Source organism: Sebastes umbrosus, chromosome 21, assembly GCF_015220745.1.
Source record: "Sebastes umbrosus isolate fSebUmb1 chromosome 21, fSebUmb1.pri, whole genome shotgun sequence".
Taxonomy (NCBI): Eukaryota; Metazoa; Chordata; class Actinopteri; order Perciformes; family Sebastidae; genus Sebastes; species Sebastes umbrosus.
This window is the reverse complement of record NC_051289.1, coordinates 3,986,910-4,011,451: the sequence shown is the minus strand read 5'-3', so window position 1 is coordinate 4,011,451 and position 24,542 is coordinate 3,986,910. Positions and strand designations below refer to the sequence as shown.

The window sequence follows — 24,542 nt, the reverse complement described above, 5'->3', positions numbered from 1 at the left end:
ATATCTGTGCTGGAGGGTTAATTCGCCATCTGAGCTGCTGAAAACAACATCACCACATGGAGCCTGATTTAATAAGTTCTACCAGTTACATCAGTGTTCGTTGTAAATCGGGCTTGTCCCCAGAGACAAGACCCTCTGGCGACCATTGAACATGTTCTTGTGAACTTGTGAACCCTGCAATAATACACACACAAAAAAAAAAAACAGCTGACAGCGAGCAGTGAGACCTGGGAGGAAAATAGGATGGTGTTGATCATGACGGTAGACTAAATGGACTGCTGTTTGCCTCATGTTGTGTGTGGAAATCACAACAGCGGGCGATATTTGATAAGATGGCTGTAGAGAATGAATCAAGTCATCACTAACATCACTGGAGCCAGGTGAAAACGTATTATTTAGACTATTATTTACACCAGATTTGGTTTGTGGCACGTTCTCCACTCACGCTGTTTAGTTTCATTCTACTCTGGGAAGCAAGATGAATATAATTAACTGCAATTGGCCCTGTTCAAAAACATGACTGCAGGCAAATGATCACTCTCACTATTAAATGGACTCATGTTACAAGCCCCCCCCCAATTCAGACTGTCAATTATTTTTAAAGTCAAACTCCCAAAAAGTGCTCTAATATACCATATCACATCATGCAGGTGCTGTCACAGCCACATCTCTCTGTTGTCTCGGAGACTTAAAGGGGAACTATGAGATCATTTTCAGGATCCATGGTCTTGGGCTTTTGTTTAGTCTGTTTCCTGTTTTATTTTGAAAGTTCACTCCTCATGTGTCATGTTTGGTTTTACTTCCTGTCTATGTGTGTTTTCCCGCCTTTTTGATTGTATGCCCCGCCCAGATCAGTTTCACCTGTCCCTCCTTAGTCCTGCTCTCACCTCACCTGCTGCTCACCTGTTCTCCCTTCCCCAGTTAGTCAGTCACTATTTCTACCACCTCAGCCGTGTGAGTTTTGTTTGCCTGTATCTGCCAGCTGTACCTGCCTGTCTTTTGAACCTAAAAGACCTTTTGTTAAATCAATATATTTCCGTTGAATCAGCCCGTCTCGGAGTCTGCATCCTGCCCGTTCTGCTCCCTGCACCACGACAATAAAAAAAAGAAAACAAACATTATGCGGCTCCACAAAATTAGTCTCTCGTACATTGTCTGTGGAGCAGCTCCAGACTTTATACTTGATGACATGACAAGTTTGAGACTAAAGGCATTTACACACCAGGAGCATTTCTTCCCGTGCGATTATGTAGTCTATATATTTTTTCCAACTGTTGTTTTTGTCATGAATACTTTCACACAGAACATGACTATTATGTGGCGAATAGGAATATTAATAGCTTTAACAGTCCACTACCTGCCCTGCACGTAATGACAGACAGGTGCATTTGGAGACTAGCTGGCCAACTTTGAGTAACTGTTATTGTGAATACAAAAAAAACCCATCTATAAATAGTGAAATGACTAGACCTAATCCACTAGCATGTGTTCTCCTTACAGTTATGGTGATGGTCTTTAAAGTTCCCTAAGTATAGATGAGTGAAGCAGAATCTATATGTGACAACTGCATTTAACATTTTTCAAAAAAAAAAATTGTGTAAAAACTGTATTGGCATTGAAAATGCAGAGTATATCTACATTTCTAAAAAATGCATTTGAAGTTAACTCAGATGTCTGATCCAGTAAACGATCATTCATACCAAATATTCTAATGCTCCATTTGCAGTTGAAACCCTAACAGCTTGAATTTCCCCCCAAAAAAATCATTTCAGAGTGAATTAATGTAGTTTTATGATTTCCTAATTTCACCAAAGAGTCAGCTAGCTGTGTTATACAATAGGTCAATTTCCTCTTCCTTTCTTCCAGACTCTATAGACAGAGACTAATCCACTCGCCTAAGGCAGAATAATCATTAAAAGTGGGTCAAGGAGCAAGGCAGCCAACAGTATTAAGATCCAGGGGATCTTAGGTTACACATCATCTGTCACACTGAGCCGTGGCTGAGGTCCCACACACTTCTCGTGAACCTGAACTCATCAGTAGCGAATCAACAAAAAGGGGAATTATATAAGGCTATAAATAGCATGATAGACAATAATGGGATAGTGATATCTAACTATAGGAGTTGCACAGGGAGTCTGCTGAAAATTGCGTTTGAGAGTAGACCTACAGTAATGTGAGCTGATTTTGTGATTTCCACAATGTAACCTTTAAAGAAATAACCTTGACACGGGGATGACGTTTCTATAAATGAGCAGTGAATAGAGTCTCTACCGCTGCATCCACAGTAGTGTGGATGAACTGTAACCTATTGATTCCTCTTGTTCATATTTCTCTCGCGGCTGATGCTTCTAGACTTGTTTTCCATAAAAGAAGACAGAATCAGTTGACTGGTTAAGAATGAGTTTTTCAATGTAAAATGTCAGTAAACTGTGTCCTCAAATTCCCCTTTAAGGCTACACAGAAACGCTCCCTAGTTGGATGCTGTGAGATAAAGCAAAACAAGATTGAGACACTTTTTGTACGGTACTTTAAAAGCATATTGCAGTGATTCAGTCTGTTTTATGCAGCATCTCTGATAGCGTCTACTACTCGTGCGGTGTGATTTCATGTGTATTAGTTCTGCTTGCAAAAGAACAACCGTTAAGTGGGGCAGCAAGCTAGACAGACACTAATGTGTTGCTGGGCTTTATTCCAGAGGAAATCAAAGCAAAGAGATTTACTTTGACTGCCAGGTAGATTCTTCTCTCACACGATATAAGAAAATATATATTTTACACCAGCTGCATTTGCATTTTGTTCCCTCTGCACTTTTCATTTATTCCTTTAATTGCTCAATATTATAATTAGTTCTTGATTTAATAGTGGTTATATATTGTAACTCTAGTTCTAGTTGAATGATTAGCCTAATTAAATGGGAGCCGACTGACCTGTGAGGTGGTGGTGAATTATACTTTGGTACATTCTGCCTTTCAATGTGAAGCCGACCGTGACAGACCAGCCCAGTTGCACAGAAGTTCGTGAAATAGTCACAACATATAATGTATTGATTTGTGTACATAGACAAAATTTAAATTTTTCAGCACGGAATCAAGGAGGTCAGGGTGGATGGGTGAGTCAAAAAACACCAGACTTTCACCCGGGAGACAGGTGTTTGTGTCCCGTGTGAAACTAAACATCAAAGTAAATTTATTTGTCAACTTCCAAACTCAAGTTACAGCACTTCCGGAGTCATTTTAACCCAAACCATGATCTTTTCCTGAAGTTAACAAAATAGTTTTTGTCACGTAACATCTGTACTTCATTTACGCCACTTCCGGTGTTATTTAAACCCAAACAGCAATCTTTTCCTACACCTAACTAAGTACTTTTTTTTTGCCTAAACCTAACCAAGTCAATCTTTTCCCAAACCTAACTAAGTCGTTTTTGTCACGTAACGTCTGCACTAAAGTGACGGCACTTCTGGTGTTATTTAAACCCAAACCACAATATTTTCCTAAACCTAACTAAGTAGTTTTGTTGCATAAGCCTAACAAGTCAATCTATTCCTAAACATAACTAAGTTGTTTTATTTTGAAAAGACTGGAGTGGAAATTGACATGTGTCACATGTTGCTGGACATTTGTAGGAAAACGCACAAAAAAAAAAGTCTTGCTGGGCGTCACAAAAAAAGGGAAATATGTGTCTATGTACACAAATCAAATAGATTATAACTGACGTGAGACTGCGTTGGACAGGCTGTGTTGTAACATGCTGTATCCCTACGTGTTGGAAATGCCAGAGATATGAGTTAAATGCACATAAATAATAAATACCAGTGTTCATATTGGGACTATTGGGATTCTCTGTGATCTCAAAGATTCCAAGATGTCGATATGTGTCCAGTGTTTGACTACACTCTGGAATATCTGCGTTCTTGTTGCAGGAAAAATAAAACAATAAAAGCCGTTTCTTGATAATAGATCAAATGCAAGAGGTTTAAAATGTGCATTTAAATACAAACACAGCTTCGGTCATCAGTTGCTGACTCTTCTCATTGAAACCTTAAAATATTTTATACAAATAGGCATAACGATTTTTTTACTTGTCCAAACTGGCTTATGAATAGAAAAAATATAATCAAACTCATGAAAGAAAACATACAATGCCTGTCTTTTAGAAGTTTCATTACGACAACTAAAACGTTTCCAAGAATCAAAGCACAAGCATTTTATTTTAGCCACGCTGCTTTTTTTCTATACCAAATGTCAGGTCTCAGCATGGATCCACTGCTTCTCTTGGTTTCTAAACTAATCAAAGTGCTTGCAGCCACTTTCCTGTAATGATGCGCGCTCTGCAAACTCTATTGGAAGTCCTTTGTTATTAACTGGAGTCTTAGCATTACTTTACCTGGGGTCCTTGAGACACACCAGACCTTGGCAAGTGGCCACACTTTCCATTAAAACAACACAAAGACAGACGATCTGACCTTTCTCTTCTCTTATTACGCCTTTACTCATGAAGCCGCATCGCTCCCGAGCAATATTTCACGGCAGCAGCGGGTTTAGGAACAATGAGCACACTAGAAGTAGGTTTTCTATTTTTTTTGGGGCATTGGGAATTCCACTGCTGTCCACACCAGTTGCGGATGATCTACTGTCAATCATTTGTCGTTAAACTAACAAAAGATCTGCTGTTTTGGACCATCCGAAAACAAAGCACTCAATGGGAAGAGAGATTTGAGACCACCTGCTGTAGGAATGAGTGTGGACACATACTGAGCCAATGCAGCTGCTTGAGTAAACGTACAATCTGCACCGCATTCATGCTTGAATGAAATTCTTTAACAATACAGAAAATGCCACAAGGGTATCCTTTGGCAAGTATCTGAGAGGTATGTCAGTTCTTTGACATGGAGGATCACACCCCCGAACTCCCTTCCCTGACCATTTCGGAGCCGTAATACCTGAGATAGTCCCGGCTGAATCTCTACGGAGCTCGTGAGTTAATTTAGAAAATAATTGAGAAAGAGCTGACTTCCTTGAACCTGGGCCTATTTGACACAGTGAGGTGGCTGGCCTTTTCCTCAACCTCCCCAGTCTATTAGAGTTGATACCATCACACTATCCACCTCTTTGTCTGGCTGGAAACTTCTAAAGGAGGACAATCTCCTGGGTGAACAAAAAGGATTAGAGGAGATTACTAAAGCGCTCTTCAATCTCCAGCTTCAGGAATCTCGCTTTTTTCGGCTCATCCAATACGATGTTATCCCCGTGTGTCTGCACTCTTACAGTCTTTCTGGAGGAAAAAGGTAGATAACACAAACAAAAGCAGCTATAAAAAAATCATAGAAATCATAATAGCGCACCTCTTCTTTTTCTTTCATCATACATCTGATTGAGGATAATTGGTTGGACTGCTCAAGACCACTGATTGTGAAAAGCGTCTTTGATTTTACCAGAGGTAAGACTTAATCCGTGAACCTCAAAAAAAACATCTTGATCTGTGTCAGCTCCTTCAATAAACTCTAGCTCTCCCAAATCCCAGATCAGCAGAGAAATTAGCCTATTTAGAATGCAAAAGGGACTTAGGGGTTGTGCAGTGTGTGTGTGTGAGTGAGTAGTACAGATGTGAGGTGGGGTTGGTGGGGTTGGGGGGGCATTCGACTATGAGACTCAGGAGGAACAACCTTGATGTCTCTGCGGGTAAGTGACAGATGCACAGTAGTGGTGGGGGAGACAGGAGTTACGACCCGACTATAAAAAGGATAAATGCAGCGCACCGTCTCAGATGTACTTTTGCTGAGATATGGAAAGCCCTTATTAAAACCGCTTCGCTTGCAGTTTTGAGATTTGCAAACCATGTAATCAAGTAAATCCATTACAGCGAATGCTCCTAACACCGTTAGTAAGTCACTTAGCTAATCTAACTAGTCTGGTGATGTGGCAGAGCTGAGGGCACTCTGAGAAAAAGTGACAGAGCGTTCCCACAGTGGATCTGTCAAATGTACATCCAGGCACCATTTATACCTTTTATGCTGTAGGTTTTACATTCAGTGAGCAGATGGAGGTTCAGTCAGTCTAATGCTCCGTTGTCCTTGTGCTCTTGTTATTGACCAAAATCCCCAGAGAAGTCACAACACAAGCAGCAGGTAGGAGGTTCAGGGTCCTTCTTTAAGGACACCTTGCCAGGATTTGTGCTCCCGTTGGAGCTCTTGACTGTAGCAAACCTCCGTCACCCTCCAGCTTCTTTGTAAAACAACATGTTAAAACTCTAGAGGGATATTTTGACATTTTTGGGTAATACACTTATATATAATACATGTTTTAACCTTTGGACAGAGGGTTCTTTCTGCTACGCTAAGCTAATCACCTGCTTGCTCTAACTTCATATTCAGCATACAAACACGAGAGTGCTATGAATCTTCTCAGCTAACTCTCGGCAACCAAACGAATCAGCATATTTCCCCAAATACATTCCTCTAAATCCATTTCTAGGGAACCACAAATTAATTTCTGTTTATTGGTGATGAATATTAAAAAAAACTAGATTTGCTTCTAAACTGCTGCCTCCACATGCAGTGCAGGAACTCCGGCTACAAAGGGAGTGCAATAAATAGTATTGAATTAAGAGTTTGGAAGTTTTCACTCCAGCCGTACACGTCGCACCTGGTGATTTCATTGATTAAGCTCTTCAATCTTTTTGAATGTGTGACCTTGAGTGGCCTTTGCTGCTGTAGCGTGCAGTTGGAACGGAAACCTGCAGAGTCTCAGAGTGCTTCACCAGCCAACAAGTGGATAATGTGGACACACCTCTAAACTACATCTCACTGTGCTCACTGTGGACGTCATCCAATTTTGGATTTGCACGAAAGTGCACATGATTTGAGAGGTTTGAACAAATGTGTTCATGTATTTTTAGCCCCTTTCCCACTGGACAAAAAACCTAAAACAAGGTAACAATCATAAATAATAAAAAAAAAAGAGGTAACCACCGTTACGTTTTCACTGGCCGCCGCCGCGTCTGTGACGTTGAATGTGACACACCAGGAATTAAAACAGAAAGCATACTCGCAATGGAACGGGAGTCTATTGCCTATTTTCTACAGGTTTTCCCGTGTTTAAAAAAAACACATATATGCACTAATTTTGATGGAAAAAGGGTATTTGTGGCATTTTTGAGCGTAATATTTAAGTCTTAATCATGTGGCATACATATTGTGTATGATTTCTGACGAGAGGCTTTAATAGATTGAAACAATTCAACCATTCATTTATTAATCCTCATATTAACACTCTTGTGAAAGCTCATTGCTGGAAAGTTGGTTTAGTAAATAAATCATGTCATAATACACAGCTACTTCATTTAAATGCATAATTGTTTGCCTTAACCAGCACCTATACTTTGGCGTTTACATTAACTAATGATTTCAACAACAACAACAACACGAGTAGTTGAAGGAGTGGCTATGCTTAAAATGTAACTCTCTCACGTCACCACATAATATGTTTATGACACAATGAATCATTGGAATTGCACTTTGTAATGCCAGGATGAGCAACAATTGTATTAGCTATCCGAATGTCCATCATACATACTTGCAGACATTCTACAGTCATTCTACGTTCAACTTTGGAGACATTATTCACGAACGAGAGCTGCGAGGCCATACAAAATATTTTTGGAATGTCAAATTATTATAACGCAGTACAAAGCTGACACATTTGTTTTTCTTCTGCCCACATTTCTCCCCTCAGGCCTTCCATCATTATCAGCTGCATCAGTTACATTTCTGTATTTACAAACTCTGTGTCATGCTCATTTATTTCTTCAGCCAAGTAAATCTAATCCAAAGTCCCTATCTCTTCCTTGTTTTCATGCCGCATGACACCGCCATAGATGCATCAATTACAATTTCACATCCATGATTGAATCTTATTTCCAGCGGAGACGAGCAGCTGCCTTAATGTTGTTCTCTGAGTTAATTAGTTGAGTTAAGAAGTATGAACTCAGTGTTATTTTTCGCATTGAGCTATTACAATGTCTGTCTTAGTTATCTGACTTTGAAATGCAGAATGTCCATTGGGATTCGTCTCTAGTTTGGTAAACTATTTCAGAGGGCTCAGTTTGGCAAATAAACCTGAAAATCACTATTCAGTTGGATCAGCAGGGTAAGATGTACGGTCATGAGCTGCCAAAGTTAACACAATCAAATTTTAATGCCACTAGTTTCTTTCACGCATTAACTTAACTTGCAATTTTTAGGTTGTAGCGGGCTCAGTTTTAAAGCTAAAGGGATCCATTGGTACCAATCATGTCATACTAGCTTGTTGCAAAGGAGGCTAAATAACGCTCCAAACTTAAAAACTGTCATGGGCATTTCCAAAGGGCCATTTCCCTTGACCTCTGACCTCAAGATATGTGAGTGAAAATGGGTTCTATGGGTACCCACGAGTCTCCCCTTTACAGACATGCCCACTTTATGATAATCACATGCAGTTTTGGGGCAAGTCATAGTCAAGTCAGCACACTGACACACTGACAGCTGTTGTTGCCTGTTGGGCTGCAGTTTGCCATGTTATAATTTGAGTATATTTTGTATGCTAAATGCAGTACCTGTGAGGGATTCTGGACAATATTTGGCGTTGTTTTGTGGTATTAATTGATTTCCAGTAATGCGTACATTTGCATAAAGCAAGCATATTCGCTGACTCCCGTGTTGATATTAAATACATGACAAATCTCCCGTTAAGGTTAATTTTAAACAGATAAATAATGTGTCATTAATCAGTTTACTTGTCAAGTAAAGTGCATGCTTTATTTTTCAAAATAAACCAATAAAGGTTCCTAATTTAGTTATAGAGTGGCAACACAGCCATACAGTATTTCAGGCATAAAGTCATGATACCCGCAGATGTTTGATCAGGGACATTAATGTACAGTGGTGTAATTCAAACAGCTATCACAAATACTTAACGGCATATTTGGTGTCAGGAGCTGAAACACAAGCACATGATTGCTTTGCCAAGGCAGCCTGTTATATCTAAGCCATTTGTCCTGTTGGAAGGTTGAAAAGTGAGGTGTACTGTAACTGTGGTCAATTTACAATTTAATACAATTTCCAAACAGTCAGACAGGCCTGTCATTTCAGTGGCTGGCGGGTCTGAGATGATGCTATCAAAGTCTCTAAGCCAGGGGGAAGACACAGGTATAAACTGTTCACTTTGTCGCTTGCTGAGGATTTGGGTCAAGTCTGAGGCGGTCCTTTGGGGATTCCTTCGGCACCATATGTGCAGGCCAAATGCTATCATTACCCTCTGTCCTTAAATGGTCTTAGCGTCTACCTCATGGGTCTTGTAAAATCTGTCACTGTTGTATCAGGCCACCAGACTAAGGTCAAAATGGAGAAAGAGGTGGGTTTGTCTGTGTGTTTGCGAGTGTATGTGTGTGTATGTTTAATCCTAATAATAATATATGAATTCCCTAAGATGGTGTCTCTACAGTTTAAGCGCAGTGGGAGCCAGGTACATGTGGATATAAGGAGGTGTAAGCAGGCTAATGCACTGTCAGACAGTGCAGGAGCTCCCCAGTGTTGTGCTCAAATGTGGCAGTGTGCCAGCACCACTGCTTTAAGACTTAGCATATTACAGATCACATGCAAGTGCAGCTTCCTCCATGTGCACTTTTTTTTCCCACTGACCGCTGGAGTTCCTTGTCCTAATTCGAGGGAGGAGGGTGGTTCGCCCGCGGCAAAAACAACAGCCGCCTTGTATAAATTAATACATGTGGGCGGAACAGCGCTGCGCAGAGAGTGCAGCTGGCCAGGCCTTCGATCACCTCCCCACTCCTCTGCACGCCCCACGCTGAATTACAATTCAGACAAGATGCCGAGTCAGCTCAAGCAACACAAGCCCTTCTGATGGAAAATGGAAAGCAAATGAGCGCAGAATAATCATTTTTTTTTACAGTCAAAACTTGATTTTCAAATAGATTTCAGCCAAAATAACGCATATTTGATGGAACCAAATATGCGGCGTCGAGTGAGAAAGCCCAGTTTTCATTCCAAAATCGGCATTGCTTCTGCCTCGCACACACCGCTGTGAAATTGCGACATCAATCCCCACAACCATTTTCCCCCCCGAGGTAAAGTCAAGATATTCAGCAATTCATTTGTGTTGCTCATTCAGCAAAGAATTCATGTTTTACATTGGCGGTATAGTCTCAAAGGGGCCAATAGTTGTTCCAGACAGCAATGAATCAATTCATACAAGTGGATTGTTGTTCAGTTTAACCAACAGCAGCGGCAGCAGCAAGCATGCGAGACTTCACACACAAGCACACACTCTTTTGTGAGACAAAGAGAGATTTGAAATAAACAGACATGCACACACTCACAACAGCACATATTTCACATCATATAAAAGTTATATGTCCTGCACTTTAGAAGGTTTATAAACATTTAATAGATTCCAGCCAAGGCCTCTCAGACAAAGGATGGAATTTGAAAACATTGCCTGTTGCGGCTTTTTTTCCTTCCTTTCAAAAGGTAGGAAACGATGGCTTTCTGAAGGCATCTCTACAAATGTCTTCTTTGACCCCTGAGGACTTAGTTATGGCCCACAAAGAGTGGGCTGCGTGTTCAACAATAGAGCATCTTATGAGTAGTCCATAACTCTACACTGGCTGCTTTTATATCAGACAATGCTGCAATAACAGAACAGGATGTTCACTGAAAGAAACATATGGTGCACATATTTCACAGCATGATACACACATCACTTTAGGAGATCAACAACAGAGATTATAACAAAATTATTGTTACCATTTATAGTTACCGTGCTTGCAAGAGCAGGGGGTGCTCACTTTGTCTAAGCGTTTTTTCGCAAGCATGCAGTAATACCACACCTGTTTTGGGGTCGACGGAGAAATATGGCTGTCCTTGTAGAATACTGTAGACTATTCTGGCACTGTTTCCGTAGGTGGGGTCGTCAGCATCAGACGCTGTGACTTGCAACACAGAAGTGCCTAAAAAAAGAACACAGCAGCATTATTTCCTGGTATTTACGGTCTCTCTTAAAGCTGGGGTGGGCAGTATATTGTTGGCGTCACTGATTATAACCTTTCAGCGTATTGTAATTCAATATATACCCCAGGGTAGGCAGTTTTCTGGAAAAGTGAAAAAAAAACAGAATTGGAGGCAAGGACTGTCTGAGCAGAGCAAATCAATTGCAGCAATACAATGACATATAGATTGTGTCATGTTATTTTACACTTATCTCTTATCCTTCTTATGTTAAACAAACAATTAAGCGGATAAAAAAATTGGCTTACAAGATTTATTAAAAACAATCACAGTGGTCTGGATGGGAATGAACCTCGTGTGTCACTAGAAGCCTGTCAGTCCAATGAGGGGTGGCGCAGCACCCGGCACGTCACAGTGGGAACATCCTCCATGCCGTGCCCTCCCGTGCAGCAGTCTGTCACCCATACCGGGATGAGCAGAGTGCAGCAACCTGTCGGCCCGTCGCATGCCACCGTTGTCCCGCTGTGGGTCCAGCCTGTGGGCAGCGAGGCCCGAGGCTGCGCCAGTAGAGCAAAGCCCTCCCTCCAATCCCCAGCGGCATCCTGCTGCCACTAGTTAATCGATCGCAGATGGATTCACACAGATAAAATGGGTCACCAAATATACTTAGGCGGCCCACTCAAGTAAAGTCTATGTGTGGGTAACACTGCCTAGTCATTCATTTCAAACACCATCCTGATCGTGATGGTGATCCTGATGCCGTTATATAGCGGCGATTCTATGGGAACTACTGTCCTGTTTTCTTTGTAAATGTGTGGGCCTGTAAAGCCCTTTGAGATGCCATTCTGTATTAACATCTTTTTCTCTCCATCTGTGAGAAGCTTCGCCGATATTGTCAGACTCTCTTTTTGATGAGTCAGTCTTTCTTTTTTGGGTAGCTTTGTAGTGTATGCAGTTGATGCCAATGCTGGAATAGCAACTTTTTTCTGCAGGATGTTGCGTCATTGAATCAGGTTTTCACCATCTGAAGGGACGTGCACGCGCTTCTGCATTTGTAGAACAGCCAATAAGAACGCCCTCTCTGTGGAATGACCTGTGATTGTCTCCCTTCAGGGGCTACATTTGTTAAAGCCTGGAAACAGAGCCAAGAGGAGGTACAGAAGTCTTGTTTCCTCTCAGACCACTTGAATTACAATATGTGTTTTTGCCCAATAACACCAGAAATATACTGCCTACCCCAGCTTTAAAGGCTTTCACATGTGAATAGAAGTACATTGATGTGATTGAACTGTTTAAAGGCTACCATGTCTGGTGCCTTTAGATCCAAGGAGAATTATAGTGCATAAATAATAATATAAAAAACAAATATGATAGCAGGACTAGAAAGAGAGAGATATTTAAAATGCTGGACACATCCTCGCTAAAAACAGATGTTTAGTTAGTTTAACCCAAAGAAACAGCTAGCTAACTAACAACATAGCATGCTTTACTAACACAATGCTTCAGAAGACATGATGTCCACTGCACAAAACATATCTCTGAAATAATGAAAATAATTTTAATGTTACAAATACATTCACTTATTCACAGGCACTGTTGCACAAAAGAGGACTGCACTGTGCATGTCACATGTTTCAGCTGAGAATCGGGGGAATATGAGTACAAGCCCTAGTCGTAGTTTTCATGCATTTGTCATTGCACAAGATGACAAAAACAAAGACAAATGACTTGGAAACTTAGAGGGATGCCTCATTATGAACACTGTTATTTAAAAATTGGGTGTAAAAGCCATTGTGGTTCAATTTACCACTTGAAGTGTTGCTCAAACAGCATTACAGGCTTCATTAACCCATTATAATTGCATGATGATGAGTGCATTGCAATTGCACTACAAGCTTATATAATGCATGAGTATACGGATCATAGTATGACTATGTTAGGAGACATATGAGCTGTATGTTACATCCTAAGGCCTGTACATCTTCTGGACACTCGTGTTCTTGTTTTCCTCTGAGAATAAAACAAAATGAAACAAATGAAACTCCACCAGATATGAGTTTTTTTTTTTTAAATGCCACCCATAATGAACCATGTACTCCACAGTATGCTTGGGAACTCTGAATGTCTGTCAACCTTGCAGCGAAAATTGAACTGGGAATTATTTGGACTTAATCAATTCTGGGATTGCTTTGGAAGCCGAGTCGGTTCCAAATCATCTGTCCAGGAAAACGTGTTAGATAGTACATAATTTAATTTATGAACCTGGAATTGTTTTGTGTTAATGGCTGAAGTAAAGAAAATGTTCATATGTGACCTTCCATGATTAATATTCCTGTACAGCATGATGCAAAATGTTCTTTATAACTATCACTATATATATATATTTTCTATCTTCTTGGTTTTTCAAACTGTGGAAACAGATTCATATTGCATATTCGGACTGATAATGCACTCATTATGCTCTCCTAAAAGACTGCACAATGTGCTTTCTAGTGCTCACAATGCACTTCAGGTTAAGTGTCCAAGGCTAACTATATATTTTGACCTATTAAGGTGATGAGTGCAACATTAAAAGGTCTGACTGTACTCAATACAGAGTGAACACTCAAGAGTCAGTACATGCACATGTTTGCTGAACATTAACTTTTAAACTCTGCTTGGAATATGGTCACAAAGGTCAGGTTTTAAGTTCACAGTACCTTTTCTTTTCATGTTACAGGCTTCCTGGAGAGTAAAAACATTTTACAATACAACCACTTTGAGACAAATGCTCTCATAAAAGGACCACCACCTAACAAGACTTTGAAAGCTCAATGCTAACGTCTAGCAACTGAAACAACTATTCAAAACGTTGCTAACCCAAGAGTTGTTGGACTCATCCCACTTAAATGTCCAGTGTGTAGGATATAGTGGCATCTAGCGGTGACGATGCAGGTTGCAACCTCAGTGCAAAACCTCTCTAGAGCCAGTGTTTGGTTTGTCTTTTCTGGGCTACTGTAGAAACATGGAGGTGCAACACGGCGGACCCTATGAAGAGGATCCGCTATGTAGATATGAAGGGCTCATGCTAAGCTAATGAAAACACATTAATTCTTAGTTTTAGGTGATTATACACCAATGAAAACATAGTTATGGGTATTATATTCCATTTATGCCAATAGATCCCCCTACAGCCTACACACTGGGCTTTTAAGGAGTTGTTGGTTTTGCCAAATTTGACATGAAGTCCTCAAGGATATATGACATTGTTGGTATACCAAACTGATTTAAAGGCAGGGAGGCACCATATATTTAAGATTTCAGTTGTACAGTACCCCAGTTTGCATTGTACCTTGAATTAGGGCTGTCCCCTAGTTGTTTTGGTCTTATAGTCGACTAAGATTTCTTTAGTCGATTAGTCATTTTTTTAAGCTTTTTTCATGCTGAATGACTTATTTCCAGAAAGTGGTGTTTTTTTGTGATTTGTTTTTGTGAAACTCATGGGATAAAATCAACTAATCGATTAGTGAACAAAATTGTATGAGTGTAAGTCAACTAAGAATGTATTTGCTCAAGGACATCCCTACTCATATGTATATATAACAATGGGGGTGTTCTGCTAGTGCTATCATCCTGCAGTAGGAACACCAAGTAAGGGTAATTCAGAAATATACCATGCTAGAAAATGGTAGAGAAAAAGAGAAATCTGTACTTGGTTCAACATATAGAGTTCATCCTTTCCATTATAAACCACAGTCACATAATGTTTCCCGTTTTACACCCACTTTCATCACCTCCTTTAGGTTTCTCTCCATCTGTCTCTACTGACCTCACTGCACTCATTGCCACGACCGTGAGACCTAATGTACTTTTAAAAGATCAAGGGTGATATCTGAAGGTGGATTACAACCAACAGCTTCCCTTCATCCTCCCTCAGTCTGAGTCAAGGAGTCATGTGCCATTTGCGTCATCACCACTTTCATGGAATGAAAACATCCTCAATATGTAGTATAGTGTAATGAAGCAGAAATTAGTTAGCAAGATCTTGGTTGAGACTTAATGGGTTGAAGTAAGATGTCATCTTAATGGCATAAAATATGTCAATACACAGGCAAGTGTAAGTTTTTAGAGAGGCCGGCCATCATATATGGAAGTCAAAAACAAAAATTGATCTGTGTTTTATGATGGATAGCAGCATCTACTGGAAACAACACCTGAGAGAGGCAAATAGGGGAATATAAATCAAAAAAGTATGTGTTCAGTTCTTTGAATGCAACGCTGAATCCCTTTAGTTTATAAAGGGTTGGACACATGTGTTCTATTTGGCTCAATTTCCATACATTGGTTCCGATAACAAGCAACCACCTCTCCCTCTGGGTTTTGAAACCACTATTAACCAGTGCTTTTCCCAGAAGTGTAATGGTTGACAGGAAATCAGAGATACCATCTCCAGTATATCCATTTAGAGACATCTCAACTGGGAGATTTATAGTTGTTTGAAATTGATACTCCTTTTATCTAGCACTCTCAAAAATATTTTTGTATGAATTGCAGGTATGAAACAGTAACGTTGTCGGACTAGCTGGCACCTGCCCAGCTAATCAATTTAGACAGGAAAGAAGAACATCACAACCAATTAGATGCCACACACCCAGACAGCCCCTTCCTGCACTCGGGAGCACCAGTATTGACAAATGCTGGGGGATTAGTGCTCTGGAGTGTGAGGACAGTTGATTGTTACAGCCGATTTGACGCTGCAGATGCCGAACCAAAGAGGAATTACTTTAATGGACACGAGATAAAGAGGGGGCGGGAAAAAAGGCTAATTATTTTCCCCTTCACAGTCCTTGATTTCCTCCCTTGGGTCATCGATGGTGATTGATTCTTTTTTTTTGCAACCGATGATGAAGTTTGCATCCAACATTGAAACTTTGAAATGAGTAGTCTCGTTAGAACTAAGCGAAGGATGCCAATACACAGATTAGGGCTCTCAATACCCTATCATGCATTCATTCAGAGATAAAGATTACATCAACTTATTTATCTGATAATCATTTTATGTGGGATTTAATACTTCTTTTTGTCTTACAGTAGCAACAGCATCTTTCTAATAAAATATTGAGCTTGTGGCAATAAATATTATTCCACATATAAGGCATTCGAACATACAGCGAAGTACTCTCAGAGGGAGATTAAGACATGTACTTGACGTATCCAATTTAGGAACATACTGACTGGCAAAGTTATATGTGTGTCAGGACCGTCTGGGTTCATGAATATTCATGTCTGCAACCGGGGAGATATTGACTGTTTATAAAGAGGCCGCCTACAGGTCTATTGGGGTTTGCATATTTAATCGTTTTTGCACATTTCCATCTTCTTACTGCAAGAAGCTGATGAAGCTGTTCATTTTCTCCTTGAGGTATTTTTTTAATAGTATAGTGCAGTGCCTGTTCAAAACGTGCCTGTTCGGAGCGGGCCTCCGGTATTGCTGCTTGCAGCTTTCTGGAGAACCGCTCACCCAAACGATTTCACATTTGACTCTACGCTTCCGTGGTTCCTGAGCAATACACCTGTCGTGACAGAGTTGCATCCCATTGGCGTCATTTGGGTGCAAAAGCTCACAACAGAGAGCGAGCTGTACCCAAAACGAGTCCCCCCTCAATACCCTACACTGTGTGTAAATAACACTAAGGATGTCACAATACCAGAATTTTAGTAGTCATTACCAATACCAGTGAATTTCCACAATTCTCGATACCAAATTCGATACCACGGTTAAAAAATAAATAAATAAATCCCATGTAATGTGTACATGTGTCTATATATATCCTCAGATTCCAAGCAGTAGTTTAAATTCACTGACATGGTGACATTTCACTGGGTATTGGCTACCAGAGGTGGGACCAAGTCATTGTTTTGCAAGTCACAAGTAAGTCTCAAGTCTGTGACTCAAGTCCCAAGTCAAGTCCAAACTCAGGTCTCGAGTCCTAAACAAACCTTATGCGCTCTTGACCAAATGTAACGTCATTTTAAAAGCAGAGTAATTGGATCCAATTGGTGCTCAGTAATGTGACGTTAGTTCTTCATGGTTTGTAAGTGTAAGATAATCAAATGCAAGTTCCAATAACATTCACCGAAAATAAAGAGTCCAGAGTTCAACAAAAGATGGAAATGGTTGGAGATGGTTAATTTCGGACCCTGCAGGCATCGTACGGTACCTTCGGTACTGTAGAAAACGAGTACCTTCACGTTTTTAGAATATTGGCATCGACTTGGTACCGAAGTATCGATCCTTGTGACATCCCTAAATAACACACTACTAATAAACATGTCCCGTAGATCTAAGGGGCTCCCACTCGACACTGTGCTTCCTCGAGTCCTCAGCAATACACCCACTAAGTGTAAAGTCGATCGGATGAATGGTTGTCGAGAAAATCGAAGGACGAACAGAAATGCATACGTACATACAGACAGAGACTCCTTCTATTTTAGTTAGAAGTAGTTCAAATTCTTTCCAGCAGCTGAAGGGATTATTTTAGAAAGACAGATATATATATATATGGAATCTTTTCAACAGCGTCAGCGTCACAGATCCACCACCTTATAGTAGAGTTGAAGGGGAATTGCTCTGACAGCAGTTTGGCCACCATTTATGTTTGGCCACAACCTACACATGTTTTTGAAGGAGTGCTGTGAAATATTTGAGCACCATACTTTGGAGACATTGTGCTGAGAGGCAGAATCCACTGGACAGAGAAAAGGGGGGGGGGCTTTTGTTCGCCCGAGCTAAAAACAGAACAGTACAATAAAGAAATAAAAAATAGATGTTTGCCACATGATGCTGGGCAGGAGCAGCTGTCTCAGAGGAGGTGGATAGAGGCTTTTCTTTCCTCTATGATGTGGAGGACTCCACGGTCTCGATGGCGGGGATTGCTGTGGAGGCACTATTGAGTGCTTTATAAAGACCTGCCCACCCGGGAAACCATCACAGCAACCAGAGAACAAAGATGAAAAAGAGGACTCGGCTGGCTTACACAAGATCAAACATTCTGGAGAACATTATCACAGAGAGGACAAACCAGAATGCAGCACAGGGCAATAACATGTTTGATCGGGAGCGTCTTTTAAAGCATCTTGGAGCAGCATTGGTCACGAGTCTATTTGAAATGTACACAAAATGTAAATAGTTCTCTCTTTACAGAGGGGATAAAAGGGATTATAAACATGAAGAATATATAAAAAGCAACAAAAATATCACTCAAGTTCAGACAGTTTTTTTTTTCCATCTTTCAACCCATTCAAACAAAGCCTTACTGACAATCATGTGATGGTCCAGTTTATTTTGTAGCACTGTACTCACCCAATTCAGACATCTCTGGCACCGTAGCTACAAAGGGTCCATCTGGAAATTTGGGTGCATTGTCATTGATGTCTTGTACTTTGATGATGAATTCAGATTTTGGTTCCAGCGCCTCCTCTGTGTTGCGGTCCAAGGCTTGTGCATGCAGGACATAATGTGTTTTCCTTTCGCGATCCAGGCTCTTAGTGGCATGAATATCTCCTGTCACTTCGTCGATGATAAATATATTCCCAGCTCCTTCCCCGCTCAGAATGTACCTGACGGATCCGTCGCCTTTATCCGAGTTTGAGTGAAGCTGCAAGGCAAACCAGACACAGGGTGTGTGAATACCGAGAACAGAACGTTGCCACAATCACTTTTTGAGAAGTTGTTTTTGATTCACGGTTTCAAAATGTGATTCATGGTTGTAAAATAACAATGGCCACAGTGCAATGCTGTAGAATGGCTGCAGAAGAAATGCATGAAGAGGGACCACTATAATGTCCACATTGATGCTGAAATGATTGTTTGATTAGTCAATTGTAGAACTGAAAATAATCAATGGATTATCAACAAAATAATTACAATATCGATGGAAATGATCAACAGTTACAGCAGAGCCCTAGTCCATACGAAGGCATGGATCAGGGCTTTATAAGAATACATTATACTACATATCTAAAGCACTTTAAAGCACACTAATCTCTACCACGGAGGCCATATAAAACATCTGTGCTTCATATAGCAGTGAGCTTTGCAGTATTACTGCACTGCATGGTGGTCCTCAGCCCATGTTTCAGATTCAGAAAACTCCCAACATCTAAGTTTAACATTACATTATTCAATATTCTCTCTCAGGCTCCACTCTACCCGAGCATCGCTGAAGAAATTCATCTTTAGAGATTAAAGTTTTGGGGGAAATCCTTACAAGACTGTTGAAGGCGGGAAAAGCACTGCCTTTCTTACCAGGAGAGGGGAATAAGGGAAGACCGAGCCACTTTTTTCAGCCATAATTGATACCAAGAGGATTAAGACTTTCATGCCAATTGCTCAGCTGGGTTTGTAGTTGTAGAGTTTTATAAATATATTTTACAATACCACTGGATTTCCAAACCAGGGCGCCATGGTAACATCATCATTTAAAGAACTTCATTTTCACCCATGAATAAAATATATTAAGAATCACAGACTTCTTTTTTGCTTTTTTTCCTCAGGGTAGTGTCACAGCTGAACATAACAGAACAATCCATTTTCATTGTGCATTGGCCACGCTTCACATACTGGTGGTACTGCTGGTATTTCTGTATTTCATATTTTTAAATGCACATCAGTGCGCTGTGAACACAACCTTTGAATTCCAACTCTCATCTCAAACAAGATTTATGCGAGTCTTTGGAGAACACAAGATACACATACAGCAAATAAATAATGCATGCTCTGTTTGTTTGGAGGTAATATGTTACTCTTCCTAACATTATTATATACACATAGTATGGATAGGAATGGATATCGGGCGCCAACATGTAGAACGGGAGACAAAATAACAAAATAATATAAAATGGCATGTAAAGGGACTTTAGCTTTGAAATGATAAATCACAATTACAACCCAACTACAAAGGTGGGTCATGATCTGTTTAATGCCAATTAGCAGCATCTGTCAGATGTAACAGAGGTGTTAAACTCAGCGCTTTGATATGTGCATTTTCACAACAACATCTGACAACTAACTCCATGGGGGCCAAATTGTCTGTCCCTGAACTGCTGGTGCATCAGTCAAATCTAACAATAATACAATTTAAAAAAAAGTATATTTCAAGTTGAGTTGTTTAAATACGATGTCAAAAACGGACAAATTGGAACCGCAGTCACAAATTGAGACAAATCAACAGGTGCTTTAAATTGACTGGTGAAAATTAAAATATGTGCTCATTATGTAATAAATTACCACCATGCAAGGCAAAATAAAAGTTTTTACAAGTTAACACACTCTCTAAAAGCCTTAATGAAGGTGTAGGTGTTGTACATCTAACTGACTTTCTAAATATTCAAACTTAGATGCCTCAACACAAGGCCTGACACGATAGCGTTCATCGGACGATATATTGTCCCTGAAATAATTCCGTTAAACGATATTATTGTCATTTTATGCCAATGGTATGATGATAATATAATAGCATAATAATGCAAGTACACCCTTTCAAAAAGCAATGAACTTCAAATCATTAAGAATATCCCAACATTGAAATGACAATGTGAAAAAAAAAAATTAAAATATTCTAAATAAATAAAACAAATAAAATAATACCACACAACCAAAACAATGAATGACATGGACTCTTGGGCTCTGTTAATACAAATGTGCAATGTCTGTGCAAGTCTTATAACAGTAGGGAAATCCCTGCTATTTATTTGTTTATTCTGGCATCAAAAAACGTTGGTGAAGATCTTATGTATACAAACACAACGGTCAATATCAAGGTCAGCAAAAATGATCGATGTTATGTTAATACTTTGTACGATAAGAAGATAATGTAATTATCGTGGTAGGCCTACTCAACATATGATTCAGCAAAAAGTAATATGTAACTTCTTCAATGTGAATAACTTTAATGTTGTAATTTCACTGCTGATACATCTGATTATGGCCTTGGAGAACGGACACGGATTGGTATAGACATTTTTCTAGGCAAATTAGAAACTACTGTTGATAAGTTACATTGTTTGATAATGTACCTACAACCAATCGCATCACAGAAACAAAGCTATTTCTAACAAGTCATACAGTATGATTTTCTAAAATAGGCACAGCTGGGTTGGTAAACTAAACACACGCCATGGTTTAGTAGCAGAAGTTGGATAGTTAGACGGGGGAAAAGCATTCCTTCTCAGGGAACTTTTTCATGCCACGAAAGAAAATGACAACTCAACCGTCACAAACATCTTAAATGTAAGGAGCTGTTGTGGATAAATGATGCAAGAAAAGACATAAGTGGTTTGGTAACACTTCTGCAACTAAAAGCCCTGTTCGGCGTTGAAGTGGATGAAACACTCCGAAACAAGGCGAGGCTACATAATGTCTGACACGAAACACATGTACTGAATGTACATTCACTAAGCCAAAAACATGTGCTAACAAAGTCTATAACCTGAAGCGTCACCACCATAAAGCACACAGAAGAAGTGCACACAGTCTTAAACAGCAGCCGACCTCTGGCTGGAACACACAGCGGAGCTCTCAGAGAAACAAAGCAGCTACAGACTGCAACACTGCAGGTTTACATAACTGACCCGAGGCTTTCTGGAATGTAAACATTTCAGTGTTTGGACTGACAAAGAGTGAAGAATTGCTCTGTATAATGTACTCATTTAAATAGATACAACGTACTACTAGTGAATTTTAAGGTGAAGGGAAGCTAAGTCAAATAGTGACATAATAATATACTGTGCTATAGTGTATATCAACTGACATGAAATATATTTATATATATATATATATATATATATATATATCATGATGAATTATTTTGCCACATCACCCAGCCCTACATCTAAGGATTTGCATAATGTTCCCCTGCAAAGCCTGCAAAAATAACTGGCCAACCAACTGCAGTGTTTTTGCTGTAAACACATTTAACTGGTGCAGTGCCTGAATTAGGGCACAGCTAAATTGTTTTGGAGTTCGAGCTGAAGACAACACCGTCTACTTTCACAGTGACCCAAATGTAGAAACAATCAATCATCATACTGTTCAATTTTATTGAGTGCATTCAACTTTGCAACCACTATTGACTGATTTGTTGATTGACTGTCTGTTTGTTACATGATTAATTACTATTTCAGCACTGCTAATCCCCAACTTGATGACCATCTGACATCTCTGCTGGGAGATAAGACGTGATTGGACAGCCTGTATACCCGTAGAGTGTATCCGTAGCTTGTGTTACCTTACTGATCCTGAGGCTCAGTTTTGGTCAACCTGGGTGTATTTCCCAATCACTTAAAGGGAATATAATGTGAAAAACTCACATACATTTGGGTATCTGGAGTGCCTACCAACACACAAACTGAGAAAAAAGACAACCTAGTACGTTTTTTTGTGGGCTGCCTAGATCAGAAAACGCTAGGAAATACACGCATATCCAGTGTACGATAGGTGGGTGCTGGATCAACTAGATAATAACCAATTAAAACGGATTTGCACACCAAATAACTCCTGTGAGTATTTCCTTGCTTGAGAACTATCTTTGCAAAGGTGCACTATATCTTTCTCGCAAACCAATCAGAGCATACTGGGCTTTTTCAGGAGGGGGTTTAAGGAGACAGGCGCTTAAACGGAGCGTTTCAGACAGAAGGTGAATACAGGTATATTCAGACAGACAGGATGATAAAAATAATGTCTTTTTTTAACATTACAGCATGCAAACATATTCTACTAAAAACCCCAAATGAACTAAAAAATGAGCATGGTATGTCCCCTTTACCAACGAGTCCAACCACAGAGGTACACATTTTTTAAAAAAACAACACTACTAGTATAAATGCACAACCATTAACAGAGACAAGTTATTTATCAAGTTGAACGGCGGAGGTCCTCAGACCACTTCTAATCAAAACCTGGACTAGCGAATAAATTACTAATTAGAAAGCCGCTGTTGATTGCAGGCCTGACTGTTGATGAGAGCCGCCCGTCCTTCCCGTGGAAAATATCAAGCCTGTAATTAGATAAGGAGTCAAAGATCCTGTTGAATCAGGTAGTTAATCAGTTGCTAGATTGTACTAATATGAAACACAACCTCCATGGGAAGAAATCAGGACACGTTTACACATCAATGGCAGCCTGGACGGTCAGGAACAATTACTTTGTTAGCCTATTTCTGCTCTCTTTGCTTTATAATGTGAAAGACATTTAGACATCGTAGATTCCAGTGATGGCTCTAGTTTGATGATCAATTCCTACATATAAATTTAAATCATTTAAATGCAGAGAACCAGAGTTATTACTTAAGGACAGACCGCTTCCATAACTACTACAAGGACATATCCACTTCTGTCCAGCAGCACTCTACAACTGCTGCTCATAAATGTAATTTTGCCTCCAGTCAGAGTGCTAATTTAGCCATTGACTTCCTTTGCAGGAGCCAATAAATCATGCTCGGCAAAGAGGGAACCAATGATGCATATGGCGACTGCTGCCTTCCAAAATCCATGGGTGATAAAAGTGTCAACAGGTTGCGGGCCATTACACAAACATCACAAGCTAAAAGTACAGCGGTGTCTGGCCAGCTGGGAGTGAAACAATATGAAGATACTCAACATTCAAATCTGAAAAAAGCAATAAGGATTCATGCTTGAATGAGTATCTTCAGGTGTTCTCAGTGTGTAACGTGGTCTTGATTGGTTTTAAAATCACCCTCATTTTCCATAAAACCCCATCATGGTCCATTGTGTACTCATGACAGATGAGTACATACTGAATGAATGATATAGTATATATTCCAACCTTTTTAATCATCAATACATTATAGAATCCAGGACCCAGAAACAGATATCTTTAGGAGACAATTAGGTCTCTTAAGCATTACACTTTCTCAAATAAATAGTTAAGTTGTCTCCTCCAATGGTATATGGACATAATATTGAGTATTCTGCTAAAAATGCTATAAACAGCAACATAAAATTGCATATCTGAGGTTTGATTTACCACTAAACACTCTCCAGCTGACACAATTCAGATGCGTAACACTCTAAGTTGATAACAATTTTGATTTACTCATTTAGGTCACGTTCAATTATTATCATACCCCCAGAGCAATAGAGTGCTACAGGAATGAGTCCTAAAACCTGTAAATGAGTTAGTATTTGAGCACTTCTGGTTCCCTCGTCTGGAAGTCAATGGGTTTTTTTGAATGGGTTTTGAGTTAGAAGTCTGAAATAAGGTCTGTGGTTAACACAAGCTTAAGAAACTTTAAACATGTTGTTCTAAAATATAAAATGTTAGTAAATATCCAACCTGTGAATTTTGAAGCTTTTATATGTCTTAAAAAAGGCGGTTGCTAACAAGTAGCTAAATGATGCTACTTAACGTCACCCCGCCAACTCGTCCGCCTTTACAGCCTCGCCCTCAAGCAACCGTGTTGTAGTTAATTTATAGCCTAACGTTAGCTTTTTACCTCTTGCAACTGCATTCATTTGTGAAGATTATCTCACGGAACAAAAC

The 24,542-nt window shown here is 39.8% G+C and overlaps 1 protein-coding gene across 1 annotated transcript in view; it reads right to left on the bottom strand.

Annotated features, from left to right (window-relative positions):
• The window catches only part of LOC119480787 (cadherin-18), a 91,722-nt gene that overhangs the window by 37,048 nt on the left and 30,132 nt on the right, over nt 1–24,542 (bottom strand). The window contains exons 3-4 of the mRNA XM_037757351.1: nt 18,345–18,639; nt 10,885–11,004 (exon numbers count right to left, since the gene is read on the bottom strand). Of these exons, the coding sequence (XP_037613279.1) occupies nt 10,885–11,004; nt 18,345–18,639 (415 nt within the window). The remainder of the gene's footprint in view (nt 1–10,884; nt 11,005–18,344; nt 18,640–24,542) is intronic.